At 34.1% G+C, this 11,730-nt stretch overlaps 1 protein-coding gene across 1 annotated transcript; it reads right to left on the bottom strand.

The window, feature by feature from the left end:
- Positions 1-8,597: 8,597 nt before the first annotated feature.
- On the bottom strand, positions 8,598-10,073 carry LOC131433036 (uncharacterized). The gene is made up of 8 exons (XM_058599764.1): positions 9,999-10,073; positions 9,784-9,935; positions 9,598-9,704; positions 9,429-9,539; positions 9,172-9,268; positions 8,992-9,117; positions 8,805-8,934; positions 8,598-8,747 (listed from the first exon to the last, which is right to left on the bottom strand). The coding sequence occupies exons 1-8, from the start codon at positions 10,048-10,050 to the stop codon at positions 8,641-8,643; spliced, it is 882 nt and encodes a 293-aa protein (XP_058455747.1). The 5' UTR covers positions 10,051-10,073; the 3' UTR covers positions 8,598-8,640.
- Positions 10,074-11,730: the final 1,657 nt, after the last annotated feature.

Raw genomic sequence — 11,730 nt, 5'->3', positions numbered from 1 at the left:
TCTGTGAATAAAAATATGTAAAAATAAACATATCCAGAATCAAAAAAGGCGGGTGGGTAATGTCAGAGACATAACTGGATGTCGTGAATACGAAAACAACTGGCATGTTCCTTAACACTTCCGAATATCAATTAGTTGATCAATTGTATGAATTATGCAAGCATTCCCCTTTTTCACATTTTTCGCAAAAACAAAGAAGGCTTCACTTGATCTCGATTACTGTGAATTTCACACAGCGAAAAGTGCAAAAATCAAACCAAACTGTTCTAGATTTGCACTAAACTGAGGAAACTTTTTAGAAAACTTTTAGAGCCATTAGAACGGCTGATTTTGTGTAATGCTCTCCACCGTTGTTTTTTCACCAATGATAATGACTGGCAGCTGTGACGTAATCGCAAGCTTTGCAAACGACACAAAGTACATCTGCTCGCAGTGGCGATAGAATACAAACTGATCCAATTTTTGTTAGGAGCTTTCTTTTTACGTGATTTCGTTTGTAGCTTTTTCACTAATGGGCGGTCCTAACGGCTATAAAAATAGCCGCATACAGAATTTTAATGTCGATTATTTCATTTCGGATTTGCATTCCATTGAAAGAAACTATCAGGGTGCTGTACGGGATTCAATCCTGCCTTTCAGAAGGGCCAAATTGTGGAACTCACTACAGTATTAAACACTGTTCGGAACGTTTTCCTCGAACGATTTGTTGTACAACAGCAGATATTTTGTTCTCTTCCTCAGCGTGTCCTCAGTTCCTCTCTTCCTGGTGTTGACATGGGTCAAATGAGACAGGTTTTTCAATAGTTTACTATTAAAATACTTCAATGCTTTTGCTATACACGTTTAAGTTGAAAAAATTCGATTCTAATGGTAATTGGATTATATAAATCCTTCCACAGATCACTGAGATATGAGCTTTCAAAATACGAGAAAGGCAAACGCGCCTTATGAATTATCCTCTTTGATACTCGTTTATACCAAACATTTCAGAAAAGTTTAATTTTGAATTATTTGAGATTATGTCACAAAACTGAAAATTTTATCATAAAATTGTGATCATATTTCCTATTGCATGTAGCAAAAATTATATTGATTCGTTAGATACAACAATAGATATTCACGATCAAAAACTTATCACTCTCTCAGAGGGTAAATTTTGAAAAGGCACCCCATAGTAAAGTAAGTCGTATTCACGACAAAATCACAACAGTAAAATGACCTTTAAAAAACGAAGTGGATTCACTATTATATGTAATTGTAACACAGGAACCCGAGAATTGGTATAATCTAAGTCGGTTCGTACGGCCACCAACGACGTACAAACTCTACTAGTTCAAATTTTGAAGTTTTTATACGTTTTTGCATCGTAGTCTGAACGACGGTTTCAATTTTTGTTGAATCCGAAGATATGCAGTAATTTTTGGTAGGACCATAAGACCTAACCTTTCATTTGACCTTAAGATTGGAAATATCGGTTCTGCAAACTCTGAGAAAAGTGAGTGAGATCCACTTTTGAGTATATGACTATTTTTTCCCGTCGTTAATCGAAAACCGGGAACCAGGTTAGCCAGAATTGGTTTGTTTAGCTGCCTACCGATAATGACTATTGATATGTGGAATTTTGAGTCCTATTTAGAAAATTTTTTGCGGTTTTTGTTTCGCCGGTTTAAGTGACGGTGTACCATATTGAACAGAGCTAAAAAAGTCATTTTCATTGACTGAAGAATAGACGAAAATGACAAGAAATTACTGTCACTCTCAGCTTCGCTTGCAAACTATGAGAACGAAATCCATGTCCAGTCAATGACATAAGCAGGACAGTAGTTTCAAAATTGTGTTTTTTCTTTCATTTGTCCTTTCGGTCATTTGCAGTTTTCTGTGAAAATTCCGTAGTATTCAGTGTCGATATTTAACCAAAGCTGTGAGAATTGAAAACGACAGAAAAAGGTTTCACAATAAATTTTAACTGTTGGTGCTCGAATTTGTAGTAGTTTTGGTTTCCAAAGAAGTTCTGGGATGTAATTACTTCGATTTGCCATATTTTAGTCACTTTTCATAGCCAAGTGTCACATATTTTCAATACATTGATGAAAGAATGAGAATTGAAATTCTGCTGTTGCTACCTGAAGACGTTAGTTTGGTTTCGTCTTGTCACAGAGGAAAGAGTGACATTGGTAATTATGCTCTCTCATTTTTTCGATGAGAAACGAAAATGCTTCGTCTCTCTTGGTTTGTTCTGGTGTCGGTCATTTAGGAATAAGACAGTAAAACATTGAAAATGAGACTGCTGGAATGGTTTCTTTCATTGAGAATGCGTGACAATTTTAAGCTCTGATATTGAACACACTTTACCCTATAACTCCGGAACATGAAGTCGCATCCGGATGAAACTCAGGAACTTCGTATGGAACTGTGGGACCCTTCATTTGAATCTAAGTTTATAAAACTTGGATGAGCGCTCTCTGAGAAAATCGATTACACGTTTTTAGTTCATTTTGCATATTTTACCCCATTACTCCCGAACCGGAAGTCGGATCCAGATGAAATTCAACAAAATTCAACAGCAATATATAAAACTACAAGGCCTTCAACTTAAATTGCATTTTTTGCACATTTTACGCCGTTACTCCTGAACCGGAAGTCCGATCCGGGTAAAATTCAATAGCACCCTATGGGACTGAGAAACCTTTCATTTGAATCCAATACCGTTTTCGTTTTTGAACCTACATGCGGGCGACTCTGACTCCGAGTAAAACGAACACGTGGTACACGCCCTAAACAACAACTCAAGAAAAAAAGAAAAAAAATAAACAACCTCGCATGGATGCGACTCTGGGTCAGTTCTCGGGCTGCTCTGATCAATAAACGAAAACGGTATAAGTTTGTGAAAATCGGTCCAGCCATCTTCGAGAAACCGAGTGCACATTTTTGTTATAAACATACACACACAGACATTTGCTCAGTTCGTCGCGCTGAATCGAATGGTATATGACATTCGGCCCTCCGGGCTTCGGTTAAAAAATCGGTTTTCACAGTGATTGCATAACCTTTCTATATGAGAAAGGCAAAAAAATGTTATATTTCATACAATCCGAAAAACCTTTTATAATTCGGTAGTTGTTTGACAGTCCAACAAAATGAGTGAATTGTCAAACAAATACCGAACAGTTCAGTAAATTCAGAAGTATCGTCTAATGAATGGGCTGGTAATGTTTTTTGATTTGATTGAAATTCGCAAATTAAAAGGTTTTTCGGATTGTATAAGATAAAACATTTTGTTCATATTACTCAGTGATCAGTTCTTTCACCGAACAGATTACCGATCGTTCAGTTGTTGAAAATTCGGTAAAAAAATTACCGAATTCTGCAAAATATTCTATCTGTGTAGAATGTAAGTGTTGTCCGTTATCAGTTTTTTTAATGTGTGACAAATTGAAATTAGTGTGCACTTCCGGCGAATCTCTCAAACGGTGAGCACGTTGTATCGTGTTAGTGCAGTGAAAATTCGAGTATTTCGACGTAGCCACACAGCGGGATTTTCGCTTGTAGTGCCATCAACCGGAAGAAGAAGAAGAAGAAGAAGAAGAAGAAGAAGAAGAAGAAGAGATAAGTGTTTTCAAAGTTGATAGTTGTTTGTTTCAATACTTGATAAAATGAATATGAAGTGCGAAGCATTATTTTGCGACTGAAAAAAAAATCCAAGTTTCAAGACCAGAAGTTCTACAGATTTCCGAAAAATTTCGTAATTCGATTAAAATGGATTCGATTCTGTATGCAAAGTTACAAAGAGTAGGTGCTGTAGGTTCCTTGAAAGGATATATTGTGTGAATTTCTATTATTCTTCTGTTGATCAAACAAATACAGACAGGCGTGATTTTAGAATAACAAAAATATATCCGACCAGATCCATTTCCCCGATGGCAAAAGCGATGCTAATGTGAACGTGAATCCTCTCAAGTGATGTGATGCCATTTCAGTGGTTTCAACTATTCCTCTGCAAACACCGAAGAGTCGTCGCCGAAGATCTTTTTATTGAAGCTCTTCGACGTTACCGAAAAATCTGTATGCATATTATGAAGAAATATTCATAGGATCATTAATTAATTAATTCAAAACCTTTTTGAATCCGTATATCGGATCAATTATATTTAATTGTATATACTATCTTAAACAATCAGTTAGATAAGAGTAGACCTGCTCCGACCTCCGACCCTTATGTTTAATAGAAAATCGAGCCAAACAACTGAATCGAAATGAATGACGAAGCTTTTTTTTAAAAAAAAAACTCTGATTTAATCAGTAGAATTAAACATGCTCAAAATTTAACAAGAAAGTTTTCATTCTACCATGGATCTACTGCATACTCTTGGTATGGATCAGATCTGAGTTTTTTTCTTTTTACAAGCGTCTTTTTCCAGAGATGGAAACCAACAAATCTCTATAACTATATTGCAATGCAGAACTTGATCATCTGCATACTTTGCTGCAGATTTTTAGTGTACAAGTCAATCATGTTCTTACTATCAATCAATTTTATTGTAAATAAAAATATTATTTTAAATAATCTGGGAAATTTTTTTAATTTTTAAAATAATCTGGGAATTTTTGAATTTAGTGTGAAATCGTTTGGAAAGGTTATAACGGTTTTCAACAGTAATATAATTTGCATTTGAATGGAAACGGAAAAGTCGTGTATCTTACAACAAACGATATTTTATATGAAATTGATACTTTCAACTTTAAAGTTTTCTTACATTTTCTTATATTAATAAACCAGCGGAAATAAGTGATTCTCGATCGGAACTATTCGGTTAAATACAATTTATTGTATGTTGATGACAAAATATATTTTTCACAGTGCAATATGTTTTTCTTATGTTGGTTTCTGCTGCTAAATGGTGAATATATTCAAACTTTACACTAAATTCTTTTCCGAAAAATTGTTGAGGGGAAAAATTAAGCCTTCAATTGTTACGATACTTAACAACCTACACACTTCATTGTAAAAAGTTTGTGTACAATCCATTGAATACCCTGACGAAAATTAGTACGATAACTCAACCGACTCCAGCATAGTTTATACAGAATATTGAAATGTCTACTTATGTTAAATGGAAAAATTTCAATGAATATGTAACAATAAATCTTATGGTTTCTCTGCAACATTGTCTCTGGTGTCTAAGTGGTATATGTGAAAACCTTGCTCTCGGCACCTTAAAACTAAAGCAGAGTGCCTCACTAAATATATTATTTTTACTACCATGGAGTGGGAAGGTAAGTTTCTTGAGACATTATCAACTATTCAACCAATTGCCTTTCAGTTATTTTATTCAAGGGCAAGAAGCCAGAAGAAACTATCTTTGATCCGCATACATACGACCAATGTTGCGACATGTTTTGCAGTTCGGAATTTATTTCAAAGAAAAATAGCACGCTCGGTAATTTCTGGTGTAATCAGTGTAAGTGGATTTACATAAATTCGGCAACAAATCATTCGATTATTATGAACCGTTTTATCAACAACAAAAATACGACCAACTTCAAAAAGCAGATCAAAACATGAAAAAAGTGCCGTCGTAATGGTTAGAAGCAAAACCTTCCAGATGAATCGGGTGATAGTGCTGATCGGTTTGAAATATATTAATTATAATTATAATACCACGTACGCGAGAAAAAACCAAAATTAAATTTGAACAAATATATTTTTATTTTTGTTAAATAAATGATTTTTTATCTTCAGTGTTTTTTATATCTTCTTCTTTCAATGTTATTGTTTTTATTAATTCAGTGAAAATGTTTTAAAAAAAATCTAAATCCATTAAAGGAAAAAAATGCAGCTTCAACCAATTCTATTCATTAAATTAACTTTTTTTATGACTTTGTTACTATTTCAATAAAATAAATTGAAATTGCCCAAACTTAATTATTCGTACAATATTTCATAGTTTTATTAGGCATCCTGCGGTTCCAGCCTAAAACACTCTTGCGAATAATCTTATCAATTTTTGTAAACTATAGTATACGCCAAAATCCGTTCCAACATCTTAGTTGACGAAAGTGTGTGGGACATTCTTCGTTATATTTTGCGTATCAAATCTGATCATTTCCACCTTTGTTAGGAGCACTTACATATCAGTTCCTCGATTTTGAAAAATATCCATATACTGTGATACCTTTTTGACACTTTGACCAGTTCTTATTCATACTCATTGAACTCCAATGCAATTGTAAAAAATTTCAACTGTCATAGAAATGTTTTAAAATGGAAGTGGAGAATAATTAAAACTTTTTAATTGCAGGTCATTTGCATTTTAATTTATTTTCATTTCCAGCTGTATAATTTCAATATTATTTCTTCTTAATATCATCCACATTATAAGGACTCCGTAATACATAAAACTACATAAAAATCTCCTTAATATCATCCGACGATGATATTATGCGTATGCGATTATATGTACGAACATCATATGATATTATTGGTATGCGATTATATGTACGAACATCATACGCACTAAAAAAATGAATAGTATTTTCTATATGGCTGCTGTGATGATTAATTTTGAAACGAAAATCATCTACATTTTGGATTCATTCAATTTATAAGTGTATGTGCTTCACACAAATTTTCAATGATATTCATACAAATCAATTTGTTTTTGACAGAGGGGAAATTGAATGGCCGACTTATTAAAACCATCTGAAAATCGTTATGGGGATCGGATGAAGCAAAAACCATTCAGCTTGTGGCCGGTAAATTCTTTCAGTGTAGAGCACATGGAATTCATGAAAATATACACTTCACTCATAAAATTAGTGTAAAAACTGTTGATATTTAGTGGGAATCATGCTACGTTTATATGAAATGCACTTAAAAACGATCAGATATATCGTTATCTCTAGATTCTGTATGTATTTCATGAGAATGTCACATAGTTTTCCACATAGCTTTCAATTGAAACAGAGTTGATCGATTCAAGTGTTTTGCACATACATTTGTGCTGTATTCGTTCCCACTAGAAAATAAAGTGTTTAACAAATGTAGCTCGATTCAATATTAAAACACATCACACTCAAAGGAAAAACACATCAAATATAAGTGAAAAATAATTTAATCTCGCATCTTAGTGAGTTTGCACATGAAATGTTGAAACAAATCGCATTGGTTATGTATTGATAAGAAAAAGCATATTAAATTGAAGTGGTGTTTACATATGAATCGATCGTGCAAATTTTCATCAGTGTAGTTCCGAAAAAATGCCATGGAATACTATTGAAAAAATGCCATGGAATACAATACATGTTAGGAAGGAAGCAAACATATGTTTACATTCGGCACATAATGATTTCTTGTCTCAACTGACTTTAATGCTTCGTGGGATGAGGAAATAACAAACTAAATAAATTCTAGGTAATGGCTCTAAGTAGTTTTTACTTTCTTATTGTAAGAATCACAGGATATGAAACAAAATTGCTTATCATCGTTCATACTGTAACTTGATATTTTTTCAAACATAAACAATCATTGTCATAGCGATCAGCCGCTTGTTGTTTTGCTTCAAAATACGGAAACTGACAGTGAACCGAGCTTATCGAGGGGCTCTATTCAAATAATACATAAGAAATCGCAGACTACTCTTTCTTGAGTTTATCTTTGCCGGGACGATCAATTGAGTATAGATTTTGGATAATTCACAACAAAATTTGCCCGTACCAAAAATGAACCTTTAGCATCGTCATAGTTACGACGCATGTAGTAAACAGACGCTTGTTTGTTTGCTTCAAATAATAATTGATCTAAAATAAACGATGAATCGACCTGATCGAGGGGTCCTATTCAAATGTTACATGCAAAAAGCCAGACCACTCTTATTCGAGTTTATCTTTGATGAGGTATCGCAATCTTTAGATGAATCCAAGGAAGCGATGAGACAGTGATCGTTTTACTTTGGAAGCGATCTTTACAATTCGACGAGATACAGCACTTGAATAGATGGGAGGTACCTTCAGGTGGTGTAATATTTGGTAAATTCTTCTGCTACTTCTTCGGTGTTGTTCATTAACGCTTCCGCCCGTTTTATGACTAGCAAACGTCACTATCGGTACTGATTGGCGAGATATTATTCTCGTCACAGAACCTTCCCCGGACTAAAATGTTTCGCTATTTCAAACGCTTTTTATAACAAAGTCCACAATTTGCATCTGGACACTAAAACACCACTGTACTGGGAAAGGTGCTTAGGAACATACCGTGTGAATTACCGTGTGTCTCTCCGGTGTATGTTCCAGGTTGCAAATGCTAACATGCTCGAATCAGCTCAATTAGTTTTGCTGGAAAGCTACAAAAATTCGTTTCATTTTTCCTAGGCCCATTTATTCGAACTTTTGGTCTTGTATAATAGATATTCTTAAGTTCAACACATGATGTTAACAGTTGTTTGGAAATTAATTTCCTGGACAGTATATCCAATATCTTGAAGATTATACGTACTCTGGGGAAAATTCAGAGTTTCTTTCAAATTTCATGTATTTACATCGTTTTAATATATTATTTGTAATTAATATAAAAATGATATTTTATTGACTATAAGTAGATGTTGAAGTATTCCACTATAACAACTCCAATTGCTAATTTACTATTCAGGAAGAATTCTCAGATACGGTTTTCCTTTTCTCTTTCCGATATATGTTCCAGGTTGCAAATGCTAACAGTGTAATTTCTACTACAATAAGCGATTGTTTCACGACTGTAAATAGATTATATTGAATCTTGAAGTCGGTATCAACTGCCGCAGAGTACTTACAGTTGAATAGAGATCTAGCTTCACCCGCAAAATTATCACATTCAAAATGCACTTGTCTAAAAATTATTTCTAGGACGGATACTTGAATTTTGAGCACCAACACGACCAAACGCAGGAACTGAAACTTTTTCTGTAATTACAAGCAACCATTGAATAGTAATAGACGCAAACACAGAATCAAACTTACTTTGATTTGAAGATCTGGGATAGTCGATTCGATAAAAATAATGAGCAGCGAAAAAGCTATCAGATATAGGATAATCGAAATGAGTGAGAAGGGTAAGAAAATCAAACTGGTTCCGTAGTATAGATCCTGGAATGTATTTTAGTGTTATTGACTAGATAATCGACTATAAAAGTTACTCACCTCATCGATTATAAGCAGTACGATTTGAACCGTAGATATTAATGTAGTTAGAATAGGAAACTGAACGATGAAACATCTTGCAACTTTATATTTTCCACTGAAATCGAAAAAAAAATGGAAGTATTTCATCAATTAATCTGAAAAGCAAATCAATGCTCGAAAACAGAACAAGTGTAAAGAACAATTGTTTATCTTAACTATATAAACAAATCATACAAACATCAATATTCAAAAAATCATTTTCATACGAAACTCACACTATCCGATGAACTAAGCGTTGGAAACGGTTGCCCAATGAAAGTCGATGATTATTGGTTTCATAAATGGCCTGTATCGTTTTGTGACCACCTCCAATGAGTCGTATATATCTGTTGGAATTCAAGGATTATATAAATTATGAAATTTAGTTTCGAACAAACAGCGTACCTGTAGAAAGCAAATATACACCACGAGAATATGATGTATGACACCAAATCCAACTTTTCTGATACAATTGGAACCGTTAGTGATACTATACAAGATGTTACTACTACCTATTCAAAAAAGCATTTGTTTTAATCAAACAGCTATATGCTACCGGCGTGATCGGATCGAAAATTCAAACAACTTTACCACATAGATAACATTAGCGAATATTAGCTGTGACTGGCAGTTCTTCTCATACCGGGAGACGATATCTTTCACAATTAGCGTGTAAAAAGATCCCACGAGGAACCAGATAATAGTAAACAGTACTAGGAGCACTATCAATACCGTTGGGTATGCTGAAATAAAGAGTAATTAATTACGAATCATTTCGATAAACCTCTTGCAGTACAATGTCTTACCCGCGAAGTATTCCTCTACGGAAGGAAGATAGGAGAAACAATTTTGTGACATTCTCAGGAAGTGATGTGACTTCGCCCAGTTGATGTACTAAACTGATTAGCAATGATTCAACTCATTGTCGGAAAGGAAACGGCCATCAATAGCAAGTGTATTGTTTGGTGCCTCTTTAATCAACTATCAGTGATCAAAATCAGTGATAAGAATTCATACTAACAGACACAACAATCGATTTTCTGCATGCGTTGGAACGACGTTGAAAGTGAAGATAGATTTCGGTGTTAAGTTAACCTAAAATGACAACGATCAAAGCAGTAGAGTAGTGAAGATTTTGAAACAATTCTGTAAAATGATTTTGTTACTGGTATCTTTTTGGCAACACTGTTTTTGACAGATCCTGCGTGAAGCTAGTGTCTTGTGTCATTGTCAAACTTGTTCAGTTTGGTCTATAATTTAATCATTAATGGGCACTGGCAAAGTTGGAGGAAGATCCTCTTTTTTATAGAAAAAAATGTTTTCAGCGACGAAGCTCAATTCTGGTTGAAAGGATACGTCAACAAGCAAAATTGCCGCATCTGGAGTGAAGACCAGCCATAAGCATTGCAAGAGCTGCCAATGCACCTCAAAAAAGTCACTGTTTGGTGTGGATTATGGGCCGGTGACATTATTCGTGAAATACCGGCCGATATGTTGGAGAGAGTGTGCCAAAATTGGACCTTGCGCATGGGCCATCTAAAGCAGAGCCGCGACCAACATTTGCATGAAATCATCTTCAAAAATTAAATTATTTTGATCGTTCTGTTCCAATAGAAATTATGTTATATCAAGTTTTTCAATTTTTTTGTTTTTTTTTAAATCAAATCATTTACCTTTCAAAGAATTCGCCCTTTATATGAGTGAAATGCATATAATAAAAATTTATGTTTTGGACCTTAATGACAGAAGATAAAAAGGTCCTAGATATACAAAAAAATCCGATGTACCAAACCATCTTGAATTGAAGCCCAAAATGAGTTTGCAACGTAAACCTTATCCGAAACATAGACTTTGTTAGAAGTGGTGAAAATTTGCTTTCAATTACTGACAATAGTGTTCGATTAAGCGATACAAATAACAACAAGTACCAAATACAAGTTCCTCCATCTAGGGTTGCCACTTGTACGGGCCAAAAGGATGCTGTCGGGCTGCCGGACTTAGAAAAATTCTACCGGCAGCAGTGCTACCGATTACATCTGAAGATTCATATGATTTAAGTCGTTATAACGTAAAGTAATTATTAACTAGGCTTAACTTATAATAAATACCCAACGAAAGATGAATTGAGATTCGCTAGATGATAGGATGGGATTGAATTGTGTTTAATCTTACTACACACTTAAAAAATGTTGCATCTTCTTAGATGCACATAAAAGGAGCGTCGCGATTCACTTACATTCACAATACATAGCCTGTAAAGATAAGTCATATCATTAACTTCACAGTTAATTTAACTGAAGTTTACATCGACACAGACGCAAAATTTTTATTTACATGTTAGTAGATGTAATATTGTGTCATCACCGAAAAAATTACGGCATACTTGATATTACGTCAAGCGTAAATTTCATTTTTTCTAAGAGTGTAGTATATCTTTATAAACTATGTGCGTTATTTGATATATTTTCGTTCTAATCGTTCACCCGATAAAGATATATGATAGAACATTAAATCTAATTTAATTTGTCATTACTCTTG

Source organism: Malaya genurostris, chromosome 2, assembly GCF_030247185.1.
Source record: "Malaya genurostris strain Urasoe2022 chromosome 2, Malgen_1.1, whole genome shotgun sequence".
NCBI lineage: Eukaryota > Metazoa > Arthropoda > Insecta > Diptera > Culicidae > Malaya > Malaya genurostris.
Note: the sequence above shows the minus strand (reverse complement) of the source record. Positions and strands in the feature narration are given on the sequence as shown.

Bases quoted from the DNA above. Each gene is read 5' to 3' on its own strand.
- LOC131433036 (XM_058599764.1), bottom strand. From the start codon at position 10,050: ATGTCACAAAATTGTTTCTCCTATCTTCCTTCCGTAGAGGAATACTTC. The intron at 9,936-9,998 runs GTAAGACATTGT...TCTTTATTTCAG, and splicing joins CGTAGAGGAATACTTCGCGG to CATACCCAACGGTATTGATA. The intron at 9,540-9,597 runs GTACGCTGTTTG...GAATTCCAACAG, and splicing joins TGTATATTTGCTTTCTACAG to ATATATACGACTCATTGGAG.